The sequence below is a fragment of the Rousettus aegyptiacus genome, unplaced genomic scaffold (genome assembly GCF_014176215.1).
Source record: "Rousettus aegyptiacus isolate mRouAeg1 unplaced genomic scaffold, mRouAeg1.p scaffold_m13_p_8, whole genome shotgun sequence".
Classification (NCBI taxonomy): Eukaryota; Metazoa; Chordata; class Mammalia; order Chiroptera; family Pteropodidae; genus Rousettus; species Rousettus aegyptiacus.
Genome location: NW_023416311.1, coordinates 67166685 through 67191101, shown reverse-complemented (window position 1 = coordinate 67191101; position 24417 = coordinate 67166685). Strand labels below are relative to the sequence as shown.

Below are 24417 nucleotides of genomic sequence, written 5' to 3'. Positions count from 1 at the left end.
TTAACAGCTTTACCAATGCTGATTGTTTTAAAATAGGTGTGTTTTGTCGTAAAAATGTAAAGCTTTCTGAGGTTTTTGGAAATAACATAGTTGGCTATAGTTTTTCTTAATTCCGTTCAGTTGGCAGAATCTGTTAAGTGTATTCAAAGAGGGCTCGAGATTCTAGTTAGTTACGGTTTTGATTTAAGAAGCATTTCCTGGAACAAATGCTTCTTCAAAAATTATTTCTTTGCTATTGAAATTTGAGTTAATGTTGAAATTTGAGTTAAAATGTTCTGAACATTTAAATCTTTAGGCAGAGTAATAATTTTCTCTCTCATCATCTTTTGAATTCTGTTTTTACAGAACTACTTTATTTTGAGGCAATAGATTTTGAGTAAATTTATTAATAAGCTAGCTTTTATGAGAGTTAGAAATACTAATGGGAAGATCTAGTACCAGTAATGTCTCTAAATTTCATAGAATATAAATGATTTAAATAGAGTATTTTCAGAAAGTTGACTAATGCTTTCACACTGTAATGATAATTATGATAGAGAACATTTATTACGAATTTACTTTGTGCAAGGCACAGTGCTCATCACTTCATATACATTGTATTATTAGATTGTAACCACAATGTGAAGTAGGTACTATATTATCTAGTTTTATAGAGAAATAAAAGCTGAGAGAATTTGAGTAATTTGTCCAAGATTACATAGCAAGTAAGGTTGCAGTTAGATAGCTTGACTCCAGAGCCCAGAGTCTAGACTTCCATGTTACACTATCACAGAGTACCAAAATGAGGAAGTAGTTTACACTTTAAACTCGAATATGACGAAGATGAACTTTCAAAGATACCTGACTTGAAACATAATTTACTCGATAAAGGAACTGAAGCAATTAGAAATAGCACTGTGAAGTAAATCTCAACCTCTTTGAATTTAAACAAACAAAAAATGAAAGCAAGCTAGCTACTTTAAAGACCATTTAGTGAAGAAGATAATTTATTATAAAACTATTTGTTAGGTATCTGTATAGTAATGGAGAGCTTATGAAGAAGAATATTGTAGTGAGAGTTGCAAATTTAGGTGTACTAACACCAGATTTGAGTGCTTCATAATGCAAATTGAAAATTTTATATGAAGAGGAGTCATTCAACTTTCAAATCAGGTAAACAAAATGGCTTAAATATTTCATTAGTGTCATGCCTGTAGTTGGAATCCAGCAAATACATTGGAATTGGATTGAAGTTAGCAATATAGAATCATGCATTTTATATTACCTTGATTTTCTGTGTTTTTCGTTCTCAGTATCAGTGGACCAATTAGTAAGTAGGCCTAAACATTTCACTCTTAGTTAGGGTTCAAATAAATGACTGTTGGTTACTGTGAAAACATTAAAAAAAACTTTTAATAGATTACATGAAATTAAATTGATATTTTTATACCTAGAAGAATTATTGTGAACTTTAATATACACACATATTCTCTTTCTTTCCTTAAACAAGTTAGTAGATTAAGCTTTTAAAATTATTTCTCTTAAGGCTGAAATTTGAGTTAGAATGTTCTGAACATTTAAATTTTGTTTAGATAGTTAGATGCCATTTAATATTACAGAGTAATACTTTTCTGTCTTACAGTCTTTTGAATTCTGTTTTCAAGTCTGTACCAGAACTACTTTTATTTCGAGGTAATAGATTTTGAGTTAATTCATTAGTAAGCTAGTTTTCATGAGAGTTAGAAATCCTAATGGGAATAAAGTAGTAAGAATCATTATTGTGTAATAGAATGGAATGGAATTTTAAAGCTGGAAGAGTTTCTGCTGACAAATTGAAACATACAGAGGCTGATTAGCTTAGTAGTATTACATCACAATAACCTAGGTGTTTTCCTCTGTAGCTTTTTCCCATATTCTAAAGATTGTGTATTTATCTAGTTGTTAAGGAGAGCAAATTAGATGAGGCATCCTAGAATGTGTGTTTTTGACCTGTTTCATTATTTTATTTGATTAATAATTTAAAGAGATTTTTAAAGTTCATTTTAATATACATTGAGATTTTTTAAAATTTAGATTCACTCAGTTTTCCATTTGTTTTTTTTTTGTTTTTAGACACAGCACAGAAACAATTTTATTAATGTTTTTCACTTGACATATTTTAAGCATTTTTATATTTCTACATTTATTTTTAATTGAAGTAGTAGTTGGTATGTTTTTATTGTATTGATAATTTACATTGAAAATTATTTTAATTTTTAAAGAATTTATTTCCTATAATAAATTTGGCATGTGAATAAACTTTTGAAAGCCCTTTTTAAAAGTAATTATAATGGATAAATGTGGTTCTTTAGGATCATAATGTAGTTAGGTGTTACTCAGACTTTCATTTTTGGTCTGTTAGGGAAAGTAATTATTAACAACATATGAAGAGTTTGCCAGGATCTGTTTGTGTTAACTAAAGAGAGGTCTGCCACAGGAGCTGAAATGTATCATAGTAGTGTACTTTTTTTTTCTTTTTAAATAAGTTTAATCCTCTATCAAAATCCCAGGACTTTAAAAAAATGGACAACTCAAGATGAATTAATAATCCTCATAGATTGAGTATATAGTCCCTGGAAATTTCTGCCGTATTAATATTTTAGTCTATTTTGATTAATTTTATTGCTTAAAAATGTTCTAATGAAACGGTACAGAGCACTTCTCTGGTTTTCTCTTTGTGTAGTCTGCTCTGGGAGAAGTCTTCAGCCCCACTCTGTCAAAGTATGGTTCTGAGTGTAGGATCTTTTTCCTCCCAAGTCCTGGTTCTTCTTTTCCCGGCAGACACTACTTCTCTTCTTGGGCCTTGGATCCAGAAGACACATCACATGTTTCTTTCTCAGGGAAAACCTTAAGGTAGCGCTTCTCTGGTTGACCTGTGTAATTACTCATTAGAAGAGGGCCAAAAGAATTTTTGCCAGTGGATGTATTAGGACTCCTTTTCCTGTTATTACTCTGTTTTCAAATTAACTGTGTAAGAAACAGGAATGTTTTGAAAAATGGGTAGAATACATTTACTCTTATGAAGTAATTTTTCATTTATAATTTTTGTTGAATGAACTCATAAATTGAATGTAAATGTTTCTTTTCTATTTTGTTTTTTGATTCCACAGTCCACGCTGTAACACTGTTTCTAAATATCTTCGGATGCTTGGCTTGGTTTTGTGTTGATCCTACACGAGGGGTTGATTTTGGATTGAGTATCCTGTGGTTCTTGCTTTTTACTCCTTGTTCATTTGTCTGTTGGTACAGACCACTTTACGGAGCTTTCAGGTAAAATGTGTGTACATTAAAATATGCTCTTTAAACTCTGTAAATAATTTGTGGTACATCTTAAAGGGAAAATTGATGCATTTTCATTTTTAAAACTTTTTCTTGTGTAACATACCTTCTTCGCAAAAGGCCATGTATAACATGCCCGTGTGTTCATTAGGTTTTATAAATCATAAAATCTCATTCATTTCTCCTACTTGAGAAAAAAATTAAACATGAAAATGAATTAAAAATGAGAAGTCTTAAGTCTTAATATTTGTAAAAGATTTTATTCCATATGATACAATTGACTTTAAGGAAAATTTTATTCATTTCCCCTTTCAAAAAAAAGTCACAAGTGATGATTATTACCTAAATCTTGTCACAAGTGATGATTATAACCTAAATCTCTTAAATGAACCTAGGTAAGGTAAATTTACATGTGATATTTAAAATGAATCACTTTCACCTAGCAATTTGGCAGTTATTTTCTCTGTGTATTCATTTTTGGTTTTTCAAAAGATAGCAATATTTAAACTATTTAGAGGATAAGATTAAATATAATACCTTGTATGGTATATTTTAATCAGTGGTTAAGATTAACATTTTCTAAATGCATGTTCTATGGGATATTAATAGGTGTTGAGGAAAAAGGGGTTATATGCTTAAGTTTGGGAATAGCTGGATAATAAAATTAAGCAAGTTTCTTCATTTTAGGATTTCTTAGACTCTTTAAGAGCCTAGTATGCTTTGCGATTTGACCATGAAACCATTATTTTTGTGTGTGTGTAGAGTACCTTTTTGGACTATTGCTTTGAGAAATAAACATTGGGAAATGTTGATTTAGAAGATAGCCCTGTTTGAATCCATATCATCAATCGTTTATCAACTCATTTTTATTTGAGTAAACTAATTTATGAATAAAAAAACTTGTTCAGCTCTCATAAATGAGGAGCGGCATTACTAGGAAATAAGCATGTATAATGCAGATGATGTAATTAGGGAAATTAGAGGGGACATATTCAATTAACTTTTTTTCCCATTTCAATATAGTTTCTTTCATTAGCTGGAATGTGTATCACTCCCTTCCCCCACCCCCCCCAAATGGGATTAGAAACCCAGATATGTAAACAGATGGGGGGGAGGGGGGAGGGGGGAAGGAAAGGGGAGAAGAGTAGCAAATTTGGAGAGAAAAGGTATTCAACAGAAAGCTAAATTGGTTAGAAATAGAATGAAGGGTAGAAAATTGATGGGAGGAGAGAGGAGGAAAGCACCTTTGGATACACTGGAATATGGAAGGTTGGTTGTCAAGGAATGGAATGAGGTTGCCCTATAGATGTGGGTTGGAGAGAAATTAAAAGGACCTATTCACCCCTTGCATGATCCAGGGAGAGACTTACAGCTGTTCTTTCTCTTGTTATCTAAGCCTGGCTCACAAGGTTTTTAAATTTTTAATCTTTTGGCATCTGGCCTCTCCCTGCCTACTTTCATTGCATTACCAGTATATCTGGAATAATGGTGGTGGATATGGGGATATCTTTGAGAGTTTAAAAGTGACCTGTGACAAGAGGCTCTGGATTTTAAAACTTATATGACTAATGTAGCTAAAACAAATTATTAAAAGCCAGCTTTTTTCCTTTTATTACTTGAAGTCACTCCTTTTATTCCCTTTCTGTGCGATTAAAATAAAAATGATTTGTGGAGCATTTTTACTTTTGGCATTATTAATCTGTGAGCTAAGTTCTTAGCTGCATCTCAGCCTTTTAGAGTACATCACAAAGACGTTAATTATCTGGGTTTCACTGTTTAGAGCAGAATTGAGGGGAAAAATTATGGGGAAAATTGAAATTAAAATATTTGAAATCATTGATGTACCTTCTCAGTGTGTAACTTTGGGATTTTCTTCATCCAGATTGCTATGTGTTTGAGTCTGTTAACTCTCTTTGAAAGTATCTAGTAAAGTTTGTTAGCCATTTATTGACACATTTCGCTCTTAAATATGAAACTCTCAAACCAGATACTTTGGGTATGATTATATTAAATATAAATATAGAGTTTTAAATAGACTTATTCAAGTGCTTTATTTGAGATCAATTTTGATAGATTACTGCCTTTGAGAAAGGGCAGAGTCAAGATATGCAAGTGTTTTATACTCCGTTTTAAGACTGATGACGAAAGGAAACACCAGCATCTCAACATAGCTTTGTAAGTCAGTAGAAAATGGGTAATTCAAACTTTTTAGGCTAGGTTCACATATTTTTGAAAAGAAATTGTTATTGAAAACATTTAATTTCTATTAATCAGACCCTTGAGTGAAGCTAAAGTGCTTTTTAAGTTTTTCAAGTTTTGTTCTTCTCTGGCTAACAATGTATTTGCCTCTCCTGACATAAAATTATGTGAACAGATACTGCAAATTTTATTTCCAGGTTTCCCTATAAATGAGGAAGAGAATAGTTAGCAATAAGAACAACATGGCAGGGACTGCTTTTAGAATAAACCAGTCATTGCAAACATGTAAGCTAGAGGGGACATTAGGTTTGAGACTGCGATGAGCTTTTTATTTTTTATTTTCTCAGACCATTTTTTCCTTGTAGATGAGTAATAATTCCAAGTTTCTAGAGTAGCTGTTAGCTTTGTGCTAAAAATAACTAAAGGGCATATCAGGAAGTCTTTATTCTAGAATGATCCATTCCCTTAGTTGGAGTTGCATTTTTACTTGACATATGTAGTTTATCTGGTTTTTTTTTGACTCACAGTCTAAAAGTCGATACATTTAATATCTTAAAAAATTCCTTTTTAAAGGTTATCAAGAATTTGTAATTTGCTTAGTAAATAAAATGATGGCCGAGTAAGCCATTTTTTATATTTAACTCTAACCTGAGAAGAAAAATATAATTGTTTTAACTGAATTATAAAATACTTTTAGATTGAGTTAAAGAATTTGATAATAGTCTTAAACCTCATTGAAAATTTTAAATTTACATTTAAGTGATTATATTCAATAATTGTATATAAGTCATACTGATAATTATATAAAATGATTTTTAAATGTGGTAAAGGTAGACTATTTAAGCATAATTATTTTTAAATTAGTTACTATATGCATGAGAAGTTGGTTTTCTGTTATCATCTGAGTTTCTGTTTTATTTCATTTGCAAGTTCATTATCGAATTCACTTGATTCTTTTAGAGATTACTATGAGAAAAATTACGATTGCAAAGCAGTTAAAAAAATATGAAGTACCCTAATGCTAAATTAATTGAACTCATTGAACAGTTCATAGTATACTAGGCTGGAGATGAAATGAAAACTTGGGATTTGCATTCTAGAAATGTGTAATATAAATTATTTAAAAGTAGACATTTCTGAAACTTTGGCTAGTAGAATTCTTATGTAACAATTGGATGATATTCAAACACTTCAAAAATGTTTGAATTCCAAAGGAATTTAATGTTGATATCATACTTAGTAATATGTCTGTAAATATAAGATCAGTTATTTTCAAGTTAGTCTCTTCTTTGATTTACCTTTTTGAAGATTTAAGCTTTTAATATTTTTTCTCCAAAATCAGAGGAAAAAACCAGCTTTTACTGGGACCATCAGAACATCAGAATGTTTATGGAAGAGAGGGTTTTCAAACTTTATAAGATACTGTTATATATAAATATGACGTCTTTAGTTTTCAACCAAGAGCGCTCTTTACTGATATATTTAAAGGATACTGTCCTCCATAAGGTAGTCAGTCCCATTGCCTGAATCTGAAGGAGAATTATGTAGAGAAGTTTCAAGTGTATATGCTTTTAAGAGTTTATTAGATAGCAGAATTAAACTTGGAGTTGTCACTTTGTTATTTACATGTTTTTAAAAAAGGTAACTTTGTTCTTAATTTTATGCTTCCACAGATCACTATGTAAATACTCTAAAATGTTAGGTACTTATTAGTAAGGAAATGAGTTGTTGAATAAGTATAACTATTAAAAACACTGAGAAAGGGTTAGAATTCTGGCTTCCTCACTTAAGAGTTGTGTGCTCCTAAGAAAATGCGGTAAAACCTCTCAATGCCTCAGTTTATTAAGTGTAAACTAGGGATAATATTTGCAGAGTTGGTAAGAGGATTACAGATAATATATGCAAAATATTTGGCTTTATAGGTGGCCAAATATTTTATACTTACTGTATAAAATATATCTGTTATATACCTTTTCTCTTTGCTTTCTTTAGATTAATAAAGTATTCTGTTTTTTAACATATTTTACTATTTTTATTTTAGTATAAGTTTGCTTGGCAGTGAATTCCCTCAGATTTTATTTTACTGAAAACATTTTCATTTCACCTTCATTTTTTTTCAGCTTTATTGAGGAATAACTGACAAATAATATTGTAATATATTTAAAGTATACAACCTGATGACTTGATAAATGTATACATTGTGAGAAGATTCCCACAATCAGGTTAATTAACACATGCATCAACTCACATATTTACCTTTGTTGTTATTAAGAATGCAAGATCTACTCTCTTAGCAAGTTTCAGTTATACGGTTTATCAACTATAGCCACTATGCTCTACATTAGATTCTTAGAAATTTTATAACTGAAAGTTTGAACCCTTTTACCAGCTCCTCCCCATTTTCCCCAACTCCCAATCCCTTGATTTGAAGAAGCTCTCTTATATTTTCAGTTTGTTGTGAGTTTTTATTGTGAATCATGTTGGACTTTTTCCGATGCTTTTTCTGTGTTTATTGAGATAATTATGTGGTTTTGCCCCTTTATTAATATAGTAAGTTATATTGATTGATTTTCAGATATTGAATCAACTGTCAATGTAAGAAATGTCCAACCCTGTAAAGAATTTTTATAAGTTTATTTGAGCCAAACTGACGACATTTGAAAGGGAGCAAGATCTCAAATACAGCTTATTTTATACATTAGAATCAAAGGAGAAGAGGTTAAAAGGTCTTGAAATCCATTGGTAGTAGATTAAGCAAGGTGAGAGACTGCATTGTGGGGAAATCTCTAGGAATGGATAAAAGGCAAAATGTAGAAACACATACTTCTTATACATTGGTGGGTACAAGATAGTTAATAATTAACACTGATAGCACCTTAGGGTCTTCGGGGAACAGGATGACAATTCTGTGATCTCATGCTCTGGTGGTCTCGTGCTCTGGTGCCAGCAGTTTTGCCTTCAAGAAATAGGAAAATTACTCTGACATTTCAAAGGTATGTTATCATAGATGCATGAGAAAAATGGACAGATTGACCTTTGTGAAGGAAGCTATAGGCCTGGAATGTGCCTACCCACCATGACCTGCCTAATTAGAAATTATGATCAGACCATCCTATGTGGTTACTTTCAGCCACTGAGCTTGTCAGGTTTATTGTATAGCTCCCTTTTCATTCACACAGCCTTGCATTTGTGGGATGAATCCCATTTAGTCACGTGAGTCTCCTCTGAGAGCTGCAATGAAGGTGCTAATTTTCATGGTGTGTTACGCTGGTTAAAATGTCTTGCCAAAAGAGTTATGGGGAAGGGAGCAGTTCCAGGTGAGAATGCTAACAGACTCATGTCGTTCTTATCCAGAGTTCAGTAGTTTCCATGAATAAATGTTTCAGTTTGTTAGTGCATTTGATCAGAGCATTGAAATGGCTTATTTTGAATTTTGTCCTGCTGTGTGTGTGTGTGTGTGTGTGTGTGTGTGTGTGTGTGTGTGTGTAGAGCGTTTGTTGACTTCACTCATGCTGGAAGTAAATTTCAGTTTCTTGAATTTTAGGTTATAGGTGTTTTCCACTCATTTCTTGCTAGGCGTGATGAAGTTTGAAACTTTCTATAGCTTGTGTGGTCTTCCCTTTACCTCAACACATACGCCCTTTGTCCCCACAGTCTTTTCATTACATGTAACAATTTTAGGTTACTACTCTGTAAATAGTATTTATATCTGGACTTTTTAGCATACTGTTTACATTTTGTTTTTTATACAACTACAGTTACTGCAGTAAATAATTGCTGTGTTTTGGTCTCTTCCTTTTACATACACACATAAACACACACCCTCCTTCTGATTCTTTCCATATTCTCTGTCATAATTGAAAAACTATCATTAAATATATCAGGCAATCTGCCCCCCCCCCCAATTGAGCCATCTCTATTAGAGTCCTCTGTCATCCCTCATTGAACAGGTTGGTTTCTATGTTATTTAGACATTTTCTTTTCTTCCTTTTCTGTGTTAAATTCCTATACCAGAATTTCATTTCTTCTTCCTTTTTTTGTTTTGTTTTATTTACTCTATCCTTTTTGGTATAGCACATTTTCTAGTAGATTGCTGAGAAACCAATATAAAAGAGGTTTCTCTTTTTCTAGAGTCTTAGCACATCTGGAAATGCTTATTTCTTACCACACATTTAACTTATAGGTCGGAAATTATGGCCCTCAATATTTTGAAAGCATCCTTCTCTTGGCTTTTAGCTTCAAGTATTAATGTTGAGAAATCCGATGCCATTCTGATTCTTAATCTTTAATGGGGATCATTTTTTTCCTTTTCTGGGAACATTTTATGACGTTCTAGCCTTGGTATTTGAAAATTAATGAAAATGGGTCCTGGTGAACATAAAGTTTTCACTTATTACAAGCTCATTACTCTGAACATTTTTAATCTGGAGACTTAGGTCCTTAAATTCTAGGAAAATTTATTTTATTGTTTCTGTGATTACTTCTTCCTTTCTGTTCTCTTTGTGTTTTTAGTAAAACTCTTTATTAGATATTGGAACAATTGAGGATATCTAATATTTTTCTCTTTATATTTGTCCTTTTGTTTTATTCTGCTTTCTAGGAAATTTCCAGAACTTATTTTCCAAGAATCAGGATGACATAGTCTTTTGAAGAGCAGCACTGAAAGCTAGAAGACAATCAAGTAGTGCTTCAATTTGAAGGAAATATACCTTCTAATTTAGAATTCTGTAGTCAAGCTATCAAATTGTCATAGTTGAGATATTATAGACAACAAAATTTTTAAAAATATGCCTTTCCTGTATTTCTCAGGACTCTACTAGAATAGATGATGAGCTCTGCCGAACTGAGAGAGTAAACCAAGAAAAAGGAAAACATGGGATCCAGAAAACAGGAACTCGATAACACAAGAGAGAGGTCCAGCTTATTCCCAGGGTAATATTGAAGTGAGAGCTCTATCAGTTTAAACGTGAGCAAGTCAGAGGATTTTAAGAGAAACAGCTTCACAGGAAGATAAAATTGTTAATATTCTTAATTAGATTGAATATGTTAAGAACAGATTTATACCGGTTAAGGAGTGGATAGTGATCAGTTACTGATAAGCACATGTAAATAACAATAAAAGACATTGCTAACTCCAAGGAATTCTAAAATGGCTGTGCAGGATGGGATACCTAACTATAGTATACTTCATATGTCTCAGCTGTTAGTAACATTTACATAGTCACTTACATAATAAGTTACTAATCTAACCAAAATTATAACTCATTTGGACGATGGGGGAAATAAAGTATCCATGTGCAAGATGGGAGTGGAAGTGGAGAAGAATTTAAAGGAAAGCTAAATATTTCTAGAGTAGCAAGTCACTAATGTTCAAATGAAGAATCAAGAATTAGCAATATTAGCATGCTACTCAAGGTTATGGAGAAAAGTACCCAAATACGTAATCAGTTAAGAGTTAAAAATATTTATATCTGGGGAATGATGGTGGTGGAAGAGTTGGAGTTGGAAAAATGACTTTTTCAAAACAACCATGTAGAACTACTTGACTCTTTAAATTATTACACATACAACTATATAAAAAGTAAAACTTAAAATATATATTATGAAGCAAATTGGAGGTTCTTTGAGTGTAAGCAGGACTTCTGACTAGCCTTCATAAGATAGGATGATGTGGCAGGACCATTCCATTGGTGGGCTCTTTTGTGTCAGTAGGTTTTTTTCTCTTGGGATGGTTTCCTACAGAAACATGTTTCACAGTAATGTCTTTTACTCTTCCACATGGGATTAATCTGGCTGCTGGTGTTCTCAGAGTTGAGCGAAGACAGGAGACTGAGCATCTTATCATTTAGACAACGAACGTTCACTTAATTTCCTATTTTCAGTATGATTATGCTCATCTAGTTCTAGCATCCTGGTTTTGGAATTCCTTTGGTTCAGGTTCTCCAGAAAGTACGTGTCCAGTCTTCTGCCTAGGTTATAAAATGACATTTTTTCTGTAGGAATGGGGACCAAGGATTTAGGGTAAAATTACTTATACAGACTTTCAACCAGTCTGTTTTTACCCCGGCCTGCATATTACTTTGCAGAAGTAGCTGTGTTTCTTTGTAATTTTTTACCTTTTCTAAAGTTTAGTCAGTTTCAAACAATTTGCATACTTTTCTTTGTGATTTCAATTTTCTTTGTTGAATCACTTACTACTTGCTCATCTCCTTTTTAGCTTACAAAATTTTGTTACCATCATCTCTCTGTTTTTGTTCCTGTAGTTCATATGTTAAAAAAAGATTGCCATTTTAGTGGCACTTCGGGAGGTAGTAGAGGTAAACTTCTATGTTAAACCCATTAGGTTGAACTGGACATCCAGGTGTATTTTATTTATTTTTACTTTTTGTTAATAAACTTTACTTTTTATAGTAGTTTTAGGTTCACAAAAAAAATCGAGAAGGTACAAAGATTTCCTATATGCCCCTTGCCGCTACACACACATTGCTTCCTCCATTATAAGCATCCGCACTAGAGCAGTAACTTTTGTTCCAGTTAATGAATCTGCATTGACACATTATTATCACCCAAAGACCATATTTTATATTAGGGTTCACTGTTGTTTTACATTTTAGAGGTTTGGACAAACATAATGATATGTGTCCGCTACCATTATAATTTCATAGAGTGGTTTCACTGCCTTAAAAATCGCCTGTGCTCTGCCTGTTTATCCCTCTCTCCCCCTAACCTCTGGCAACTACTGATCTTTTTATATTCTCCATAGTTTAGCCTTTTCCAGAATTTCATATAGTTGGAATCATATATTAAATAGCCTTTTCAAATTAGCTTTTTTCACTTAGTAATGTATATTTGTTTCCTCTGTGCCATTTCATGGCTCGATAACTCATTTCTTTTTAGTGTTACATAATCCATTGTCTGGATATAACAGTTTATTCATTCAGCTACTGAGAACATCTTGGTTGCTTCTGTATTTTGGGCAATTACGAATAAAGCTGCTATCAGCATCTGTGCGCAGGTTTTTGCACGGACATAAGTTTTTAGCTCCTTTGAGTAAAGAAATCGATCAAGCTGGGAAGAACTGACAATATTGACTCCTGTCCATAAACATGAAATACACTCCATTTATTTCCTTGAGTTATTTCATTAGTTTTGTTATGTGCCGCTGATTTAAACCAACTCCTGGTGGCCCTATGAATGAGTGATGTTCACAGTGTCTTGTCCCCAGCAGCCCTGCTCAGCTCCTGTAGACTCATGCCCATGTCTTCTTTTATGAAGTCAATTCATCACATACTTGATCTTCCTCTTTTCTTGCAGTCTTTTTTCCCAGTAGTATTGTCCTTTCCAAAGAACCCTGCCTTCTCATAATATGCCTGAAGTAGAAGAGTTTTATAGATCGCTTCATGTTGATCTTGTACATATTTTGTTAAGATATGCCTAAGTGTTTCATTTTTGGGGTGGTATTGTGCTTTTAGTTCAAATTCCACTTGTTCATTGCTGCTATATACCAAAGCAATTAATTATTTTTTTTTCATTAACTTTGTACCCTGCAACTTTGTTATATTCGCTTGCTAGTTCCAGGAGGTTTTGTTTTTTTGTTTTGTTTTTGTTTTTTGGCCAAGTCTTTTGGATTTTCTACATGGACAATCATGTCATCTGTGAACAAAGACAGTTTTGTTACTGCCTTTCCCATCTTTATACTTTTTATTTCTTTTTCTTGTCTTACTGCACTAGCTTGGACTTAATGGTACGATGTTGAAGAGCTGTGGTGTAAGGGATTGTACTTGCCTTATTCCTGATTTTAGAGGGAAAGCTTCTGGTTTCTCACAATGCTAGTTATAGGATTTTGTAAATATTCATTATCAACTTGAGGAAGTTTTCCTTCTATTCTTATGTACCGAGAGTTTATATCATGAATGGGCCATGGATTTTGTCAAGTGCTTTTTCTGCATCTGTTAATTCCTAGAGATTACAGTACACATTTACAACTAATCCACACCCACTTTTAAATAACATGGTACTACATCTTGGGTAGCACGAGTACCTTATAATGTAAAATAAGCCGAATTTCTCCCTCCTTTCATTTTCATCATTGCTGCCATTTACTTCACATACATGTGAGCTTGTACACACATACACATATACACACATACATAAGCATATATAATCAAATACAGTGTTGTTATTTTGAACAGACTTAGATTAAGAATAAAAAATAGTTTTTATTTTACTTTCATTTATTCCTTCTTTGATTCTCTTCCTTTACGTAGATCCAAGTCTATGACCTGTATTTTCCTTTTCTCTATAGAACTTCTCTTAACATTTCTTGCAAGGCAGATCTACTGGCAACAAATTCTTCTCAATTTTTGTTTGAGAAAGCCTTTTTTTCTCCTTCACTATTGAGGAATAATTGTGCTGGGTTCAGAATTCTAGGTTGGTGTAGTTCCCCTCAGCAATAAATATTCTACTATACTCTGTGTTTGCATGATTTCTGAAGAAGTGTCAGATGTCATTTTTATCTTTGCTCCTCTATAGTTAGGGTTTCCCCCCACCCCCATTCCCACCCCTGCTCTGTTTTCTTTCTGTATTTTTTCTTTTAGCTTTGATTTTCTGTGGTTTGAATATGATTTACCTAGGTATAGACCTGTTTGGTATTTTCTAACCTTCCTGGATCTGTTTTCTGGTATCTGACATTAATTTGGGGAGATTCTTGTCATTATCGTTTCTAACATTTCTTCTGTTCCTTTCTCCCCTTCTTCTTCTGCTATTCTTGCTATGCATTTGTACCACAGTCCTTGGATATTTTTTTCCAGTTTTTTTCTCTTTGCTTTTCAGTTTTGAAAGTTGCTGTTGAGATATCCTCAAGCTCGAGTCTTTCGTCACCATGTCCAATCTACTAACAAGCCCATCAAAGACAGTCTTCATTTCCAGTGTTTTTGATCTCTGGCACTGGTTTGGTTCTTTCTTGGAATTTCCGTATCTCTGCTTATATTACTAATCTGTTTTTGCATGTTATTTATTATAGCCCTTAGCACAGAAATCAGTCATAGTTGTAAATCTCTAATTTGATAGTCCCAACATTCCAGCTATATTTGACTCTGGTTCTTATGCTTGCTCTCTCTTCAAACTGTTTTGCTTTGTTTTTGCATTTGAGTATGCCACGTAGTTTTTACTTGTACCTGTGACTTTGGACCGTGAACTTCAGTGCTTCTCAGTCCCTGCTCTTCCTTAGATAGGGCAGAAGAGCTAGAGTGAGAGTTTGGTATTTCCTTTTCCCCATGTAGCTGTTAACCTAAAAATAGAAGGCCAGAGTGAGGCAACTAGCATTTATTTGAGATGAAAAAAGAATAGATTTGGGAAGCACTGATTCAGATGGAAACCCAAATAGTGTTCTGATTAGTAGACAAAAGCAAGGGGTACTTATGAGAACAGGAAGAGGAACAATTACATAAATAGAAGAAAGGCATTTCTATTGGTGCAGGTAGGCTAACACAATGACAGTAATTCTAAACAATGTTTAAAATTTTTAGTCTGGTAGTCATAATATGTTTTCTTGTTATCTTTGCAAACAGTTCTTTGGGACACAGTGTTGTTTTGGTCCTAGTCCATAGGTCATTTTGTCCTGTTTTAACATTTCAAAGGTTCGATGCATATATGTACAAGGAGGTTTCTCTGGGACGGCAGCTCTAACTTCATTTTAAAGTGACTCCATTTATATTATTTGTTTACATATAACCCCAGCATATTAAGCTATTGCTAATTAGTTTCTCCTGATGGCAGACCTTGTTAAGAATAGAGTGTTCTTCATTTCCAAGTAGTTCTTTTCCCCTTTCTTCCTGCTGGAAGCATGAGGGGATTTCCCTCCAATATTCACTCTAAGAACCAGGTTGAGCTGTTGGTGGTAAAACTCACAAATGTGTGGAGCTTCCTTGGAGTTTTTAACTCAGAGTTGTCCACTCTGAACCTCTAGAAATTCATCACTTATAGTTCAGATTTTTCTACCGTGGCACTGGTTTCTAGGGAAGTTTCTGCTCATGATTTTTTGTTCTGATTATGTATTCACCTGTCTCTCCAGTTTTGGTGGGAGCGTAGGGGTCTAGCTGTGACTCTGGGGTGGGATGGTCCAGCTTTCTTGATGATCCTGCCCCTCCCTCTCTGTAAAGTTTCTGTAGTATTCTGGGCCAAGACATATTCTTGACCCTCCTCTACTGTTAGAAGGTTTTTTTCTGCACCCTTTCCCCAGCTGCACTGGCTCTTCACCAGTCCCTGAGGAAGATGATGTTTGCCTATCCTCCCTTCCCATTTAGTGCAGGCTTTTGTTTTGAGGGAAGTTTGGAAAGTTTACAGGTACCGCTCGCTGCTCCCCTCCTTCAGACATGTACCTAGAGTGAGGCCTGCCTCCAAGCTTTCTTCTGAGCACATGGTGAGGTCTTTGGAGCAGAGCCTATGGGTGAGGGTGAATTCCCCTTGTGCTTTTGGCTCCAAAGAGTTCTGTACTCACACTCTAACCAGCTTTCAGCCTTCACTAATGAGCTTTTGCTGAATTCTTCTTTCCTGCTTGTATGTCATTCAGTGTCTGTTCCAGGTAAACAAGTGCTGGTCTATTGTCTGTCCTTGAGTTTTTGGGTTGGTTGGTTGCCATTTAATAGGTTGACGGTACAGTTATGATTTTGCTATTGTTTTGTTCTTAGGGTTGAAAGTAGTGTGCTTTTTCCAGTTTTCTGTATCCTAAACAAAAGCCTTTCCCCAACTACCTTTTTGTTTTAATTTGAGAGCGATAGGAAAGTTCCTTAGACATGAGACTTATTCCTTTGGTCTTTATTCTTTTTTTTTTTTTTTTTTTTTTATGTAAAGAAGTTGTAAGACTCCTCAGTTTTTCTTTTCACCATTTATAAATGTTTTTTCTTACATTTCATTGTTACCTTTAATAACCTATTATTTTTAAGGCAGACCTTTTTTTCTGAAGATATCCTGTTGTGCTATTTGGCATAATTTGCATTTCAAAATAAATCAGTACTGTCTTAAAGACTAGCTGAGATGTAGAGGAAACGTTAGCTTTGGAGTTTAAAAATTTTTAGCACTTAATATTTGAGGTTTGCAGTAAATACAGAAAAAATATAGGGTACATGAGACAGACGTTTTAAAAATATTTTTTGATGAGTGAGTTCTAGATTCTGTGCGTATTCTCTTGGCTTATTATTTTGCACACACTTGGCATTAAAAGGAAATACAAATAATCTGAGTAGCATCGTCTCTAGAATGGCAAAAGTAGGTATGTAAGAAACATTTATATATGGTGTAGCTATGAGTAGTTTGGGTGTAGAACAGAGCAGAATGATACACATATATTTATGGAAATACAAGTAAATATACGTAATGTAGAGATAATAAAATATGTAGGATAAAAATATATTTTCAGTATGTGTATGTATATACAATGTTGATGGAAATAATTATAAATGGTCTTATGATTATTTCTCTTATCATTAGCATGCTCTTTAGCTATTAACCAAATAAAAACACGCTCTGAGTTTAGCTTTTGAACAGTAAACAAGAAGAAACCATATATTGCATGTGGTAAGATGATGATGCAAGGAAAGACTTCTGTGTATTTTTTTCTGCAAGTCACAATCTAAGGTGGAAGCAAAGTGATTTAAACTAATATAATTTAGAGGATCATAACCTTTTAGTAAGAAATTCAAGATGAATTGGTACTGGTGATAAAGTCAAAGTTTTTAGTTTATTAAATAAAAGTTGTTTTGGGTAATATTCCATGAGATAATACTGTCTTTTCCTATGGCATTTTACTATAAGAAAGAAGTAGGACATACTTATTAACTTGACCTACAATATGAAGTTAAGATGGTTGATTTAGAATTTAACTATATGTGAACACTTAATGGAGGAGTTTAGAGGAAAAGGGGATATTTCAATGTAGATGATTAAGTAGTTAGGCAATTTGTAAGAATGATAGGACTGTAAAGTAAAAGTTTAATATAAAGATTCTTTGTGACAAAAGGCAAAGCATGAGAATACCTTTCTGATGAACTATGTTCTAGGTATGTCAAAACTCAAGTTGTATTGTTCAGTACTCTCAGTTGAGAAAAATGTCTTAGAGGCATATTTGTAGAAAACAACATGTTCATAAGTTTTCTGTTTGATAAAAGTATAGCCTTTGTAACATGCTGAAAACAGTTTGTAACCTAGGATCTAACCAATGTTTACTTTTATTTTTTAAATTAGTTTTGTTTAAAGGTAATTGAAAGTGGTTGGTGACTGGCAGACTTTAGCTGTTTATGCTTTCTAAATTGAATGGCAATTTAATTGTGAGGTTATATAGTCACTTGAGCATTTTACCCAATCAAGTTATTATTAGCTGCAAAATACTATTTTATCTGTTTATCTTCCCTGACTCTTTAAAAGGAAGTATTTTAAAGAATCTAAATTATTACAGATGAAGATTTAAAATCTCCCCTTATATAAGAAACATTATATTGAGCATTCGGGATCAATTTAATTTAGATAGTGGTAATTCTTGGACAAGATAGAATTGAAATAATATCCTAGAGATAGTTTTATCACATGGTTAAAAACATTAGCTTTACAGATACACAGATAAGTCCCAACATTTTTGTTACCAACTCTGTATTTGGATCACTTAACTTCTCTGAATCTGTTTATGCATCAGTAAAATGGAGTTAATATTAGTGCCTACCTCATGAGGGTATTGTAATGCATGTGTTTGCCATGGTCCCTGGCACATATGTTTAACAAATGTTAGCTATTATTATAAAACATAGAGTCAGTTAAGCGTAGAGGACCCAGAGCCTGAATCTAGGTTATGGTATATTTTTTGAATTGTCCAATTTTAAAATTTCATTGCATGCAAACTTATTATGCTCTTCTGCTTTTGGCAAAACATAGATGGGAATGGGCAGAAGACAAGTCTAGGGTCTCTTCCATCCCAGTCCTATGCTTTTTCATTTACACTAGTCTAGTGAGTGGTTCTTAATTGTTTTTACATTATAGACTCCTCCATTTAAATCTAAAATTTTTGAGTCCTCTTCCAAAGAAAAATACACAGGTGCAAAATTTTATGGACATATGTGGATTCATGGTGCTGCCTTTTAAAGCATATCTATGGAGCCTGTGTTCTTGGAGAAAGAATTTATTTCAGCACGAAATTTATTAGAAAGAAAATGGGATAGGTTTAAGTAATATTACATCCCGAAGTAATTAAGACAAGGAAAACAGCCATACTTCGTAGATTCTTTTTTTATTCTAATGTCTTTACATCGTCAAAAATTTTATGTATCACTTGGTTCTAGCAGTAGTAATGAAGTTACCAACCATGTCCCAGAAATCTTCAAGATCTTATCAGAAGCCAGATATCATCTCTGTAGGCAGAGTATTAATTCTGCGAGCAAAATAGTTTTAATGCAGAATTGTGTTAGTGTTAATAGAGGTACCAACAGGTAACACTTATTGTTTGCTTACTGTGTGCCTGCAGATCTCCTGCTGAGCACTTTACATGTATTATTTCATCCATATAAAAGCAAATTCCACACTTGTTTCCATTTTGCAAATAGAAAATCTCAGATTTAGGCTTAGGTTTTGCTTGAAGTTATACAACTTTATGTGGGAGAATCTGGATTCAAACCCAAGTCTGTCTCTAAAGCTACATGCTCTGAACTGCTACACTGAATTAATTACCAAAGGTAAAATGTTTATTAGTATTTTAGTGAAGCATGGCCCCTTATGTCTTGTTAAAAGTAAAGTTTCTGTTAGCTCTTTTGAAATAACGAAATACCTTGTCTTCTCTGCTTCCCTAAACTATAGTTGTATTAATATCTCCGATAGTGATATGATATGTGACATAAACTTTATAAGATACAAGTTTATTTTCTGAGATTTATTATGCTAGTTTGATGGATTTTTTTTAAAATTAAAGATGTACTGTAACTTAGCAGTATATTATTTGAAGACATAAAACCAAAAATAACTGGCTTATTTAAGATCTTGTTTTCCAGTTAGGCTTTGATCTGGAAGAGCCAGGATGTCAAGTAATAGGAAACTTGCTTGCTTCATTCATTCATTCATTCATTCATTCATTCATTTATGGGAAACAGGTAAATTTATTATAAATAAATATTTAATTTCATAAATACTTAATTTTAAACTGAGGTGTAGGTTACAATTTAAAAAGATGTAGTTTAAGTCAGTTGAGAGTTTTTCTAACGATATTGCTACTCTTCTTTGACTTAAAATGGCTGCGTACAAGCTGGGTTATATAAACAGTCTGCTTCCTAATCTGTTCCTGTATGTAAGACTCACCATCTTTGTTTCTGGATGCCAGTAGAAATCCTTTTATACCTCCTGATGATGTTCTTTTCTTCTGGCCTTTTTGATTCTGGCTCAGCTACAGCCTGGCACCTGGGAGTGTTCTGGTCCTTTCAGAGCTCCTCAGCCTTTCTTTGATCCCCCCTCAAGCATCTTAAATGAACTTGATATTTATGTGATGATTGTATTACTTGTTTGTTAATTTACACATTACAGGGTTTTCCACTGTTTGGTACATGGGAACCTATTTATACTTAATATGCTTTTTAGCACTGTGACTAGCTCAGTTTTTCGCATATAAATTCTTAATAAATTTTAGGCTTTTGGTGGAGAATGCAACCCCATAGTGTAAAATTGTTTTCACAAGAGAGTTAGATTTTACTTTTAAAATCGTTCTGATATAAATAATTCTTTTCACTGACTACTTCTATAGTTAAAAATGAGACCACCTTTTTAAAATTTGAATTAGACTGATTTTGCATTTGTACAGATTAGATAGTCCAGATAGTTAAGTAAATGCTGGTATATAGAGTTTATATCTCAGATTTGAAGTGTTTTAAAACAATTATTTATATTAGCATGATAAGTGTACAGTGAAATGAATTTTACCGTCTCCTTGTCTGGAAACAGAAAAGGTCTATTGAGAAAGATATTTACCCTGCTTGTAGAGTAAAGGTAGACAAAGTGGGTTTCAAAGACTTCGAGGTTTCCATTTGATCAATTTAGTATCTAACTGTACAATTATACATACTAACAATGCATATAGGAGAGGAAGGCAGTTCTTCCCTTTGTATTTGAAAGCAATATTTTAGAAATATTTTCTTTTAAGTAGGACTGCTTAATTTTCAAAAACATATTCTGTACCTTCTAATAGATTTCTCAGCTGGAAGTTGTTTTTAGGCAGTTTCAGCTTCTAGACTGTATCTGTGAGTTTGGAACTAAGTAGAAAGGTCCTTCATAGGTAGTAGCAGTTGTGAAGCCTTTAGACATTATGTATGAGGTCCTTATTCAGAGTGTAACACAAAGTTTTAATGATGTTGATATTTTTATTTTCTCTGTACACACATAATAAAGTAAAAACTTTAGCAAGTAAAAAGAATGTTAAGTATAGTCTTCCTTCTCTACCAAAGGGACAGGGAAATAGAAATGTAATTTAGAAATATCTACTTCAAAACAGTAAGAAAATTGAGTATTACAAATGATATTTGTTTACCTAGTGAGCCTGGAGAGAGGAAGCAGACATGGGGTTTCTATTAATAAAAATAGCATTTTAGATTGTAGACTTTGTTGTCATTGATTATTTTTTATGATAATTTTTCTAAGTTTGATGGTCATTAAGTAATATGTTGCTGATAGAATTAATATATAAGGTGATGCCATTTGATTTAAATCTGACTGATTTAGAAACATAATTTATGAACCATTAAAATCTGCTTTTTTGAGTTTTGGAGAAATGGCCGATCCTAGACCTGGGACAGGGAAACTATGAGATGAATGTAGATCAAGTGCTTAAGTAAACAGATTCTAAAAGGCTAAAGCTGAACAAATTTGAGCAACAAAATAAATAATTATAGTGTTTAATTTTAACCCAAAGAGTAAAATAATTATCCATGAACCTATACTGCTGAAAAACAATAAATGGAGCCGAAGAGACAAATCTTCCTTACAAGAGACTTCCAAATAGTAAATGTGGATTCTACTCTTTCTAGGAGGTAGAACTTAATTGTTCTCTGTTTGAGTGCGAGGTGGACTTAGTGACTCATCTTATAAGCTGAGTATATGTTTGCGAGATGGAGGAGAGGACTGGACTATGTTAAGCATTCTAGGCAGAGTATTAATAAAGACATTGAGGTAGAGATAGCAAGACACGTTCCTCCAATTTAGAGCGGCTGCAGCAGGGGTTGTGCATATATATCATGAAGAGGTTTATATGTTGTGTTACAGTATTTGGATTTCTTCCTATAGTCAGTGGTTTTCAAACATTAAAAGATACAAGAATCATCTAGGGAGTGTTCCAGTAAAAAAAGTTTTACAATATGACATAAAGGAGGTGGATCTCGAATTAAGAGACTGAAGCAGTTTATAAACTGCTTCTCAGCTTATAGCAGAGAAGTGACAAGTGAGCAGTATTGCAGAAACCAAAGCCAAAGAGTGTTTAAGAAAGATATTCAGTGCCAAATGCCACAAGAAGAAGTAAAGAGAGGCTTGAGAAATTTGGCTTGGAAATGCATTGATTACCTATGACTTTGATGTACCTCTGGAGGGGAATATGTGAAAAGTCAAGTTACAGTGGATGAGGAGTGAATGAGAAGAGGGAAGTAGAGGAAATCAGTAGTATAACTTCAAGATTTGTATTATTGATGGGAAAGAAGGAGATAGAGGAAGTAGAAGTTTTAGCAGTGGAGACAGGGTTAAAGGAGGGCTCTTCAAAGATGAGAAAGATTTGTATGTGTTTATACACTGAAGGCAAGAACCTAGTGAAAGAGGCGAAGACAAGTTAGGGGAGAGGATTAGTAACGACTGAAGTATGATGCTCCAGAGGACCTAGAATGTGGGCTAAAAATTTCTTATGCAAATGTTAATTTTGAAAAAAGAGATGCTGCCTCTTCACAGTTAAGCAGTAAGAAAGGCTGGTGATATATATAAACTTAGTCATTGTAGGGAGTAGGTAGTTGAAGAGGTCTATTTATATGGCTTCAGTTTTTATCTCTGGTGAAGGAAACAGTTTTATGCTAAGATTAAGTTAAAATGTTAAGAGCCTTGAAAAATGTGTTTTGGAGGTTGGAATAGTCACTATGATGAACAGAAAATGGAGTAAAATCTTGCCAAACAGATCAAATCCAACAATATGTTAAAGTGATACTATGTCATAATCAAGTGGGTAGAGCTTATCCCAGGAATTCAAGGTTGGTTTAGCATTAGAAAATTAGTATAATTTACCATATTACAAACTAAAATAGAAAAACCGTATGGTCATCTTAATTGGTATAGAAAAAGCATTTGACAGAATCCTACACTTAATCACTTTTCATGATAAAAACACTCAGTAAACTTGGCATGAAAGGGGCCTTTGTCAACTTGATAATAAGCATCTATGAAAAACTGCAACAGCTGACTTCATACTTAATGATGAAGGACAAAGCTTTCTGCCTGTGATCAAGAAAAGATAAGGATCTTCATTCTTATCTCTTCTCTTCAATATTGTAGTGGAAGTCCTGGCCAGTATAAACAGGCAAGAAAAAGAAATAAAAGTCTTCTAGAATAGAAAGGAAGAAGATAAACTTTACTTACAAATCACATGATCAACTATGTAGAAAATATAAATGGAGAGAGTCTTCCATCCACCTTGTTAGTGGATGGAAGACTCAGTATTATTATGTTGTGCCTCTGTATCTCAAATGCATCTACAGATGTAATGCAATTCAAATAAAAATCCCAGCAGGTGGTTTTATAGAAATACTAAGGTGATTCTAAGAGGTATATAGAATGTAAAAACCTAGAATATTCAAAACAAATTAGAAAATTCGAAGACTTATTAGAAAATCCCAGTAATCATACTGTGATATTGACAAAAAGGTAGACAAATAGAACAATGGGACATAATAGAGTATTTTGAAATAAACCTACTCATACATAGATTACTGATTTTTTAAAAAGATACAAAGGTAGTGCAATGTAGAAAGGACAGACTCTTTAAGAACTGATGTTGGAACAATTGGATATCTGTATGCAAAAAAACCCCAAAGCTTTAACTCATTTCTCAAATTATATTTAAAAAATTAACTCAAAAAGGAACATAGACTTCAATATAAAACCAAAAAGTATAAAACTTCTAGAGGAAGAACAGAAAATCTTTGTGTCCTTGGCTTTAGCAAAGATTTCGTAGATACAACGGTAAAATCAAAACCCATAAAAGAACAAACTAATAAATTGCAGTTTATAAAAAGGCAAAACTTCTCTTTAAAAGATACTATTAAGATATTGAAATGACAGGCCACAGACTGGGAGATAATCCTGCCAAGCATGTATCTGATAAAGGACTTGCATATTCAAACTTTCAATATTCATCAGTAGGGGAAATAACCCAATTAAATCCTCAGAAAAAGATTTTAACAGTTCACCAAAGATGATACATGGATGACAAAAAGCACACAGAGAAGTGTTCACCAACATTCATTACTGGAAAATGCGAATTAAAATCAAATGAGATACCACTATATACCTGTTAGAATTGCTCAGATTTAAAGAATTGACAATACTATTAGATGTAGAGGAACTGGAACACTCATACACTGCCAGTGGGAATAAAAAAGGAAATAGCCACTTTGAAAAACAGTTTGGCAGTTTCTTAAGAAGTTTAACATATACTTACCATGTATTGTAGCCATTCCACTTCTAGTTAGGTAGCTATCCAAGAGAAAAGGAAATATGTGTTCATATGAAGACTTATACATGAATGCTTATAGCAGCTTTATAATAATAAAACTAGAAACATCTTAAATGTCTGTCATAGGTAAATGAATAAGACTGGTGTATATATAATAGAATACTACCCAGCAATGAAAAGGAATGAACTTTTCGATA

General features: G+C 33.2%; 1 protein-coding gene across 2 annotated transcripts in view; it reads left to right on the top strand.

Annotated features, from left to right (window-relative positions):
• SCAMP1 (secretory carrier membrane protein 1) overlaps positions 1-24417 on the top strand; it is an 89378-nt gene that overhangs the window by 42211 nt on the left and 22750 nt on the right. For both annotated transcript variants that reach the window (XM_016118845.2, XM_016118846.2), the window contains one exon: positions 3129-3288. In XM_016118845.2, coding sequence (XP_015974331.1) covers positions 3129-3288 — 160 coding nt within the window. The remainder of the gene's footprint in view (positions 1-3128; positions 3289-24417) is intronic.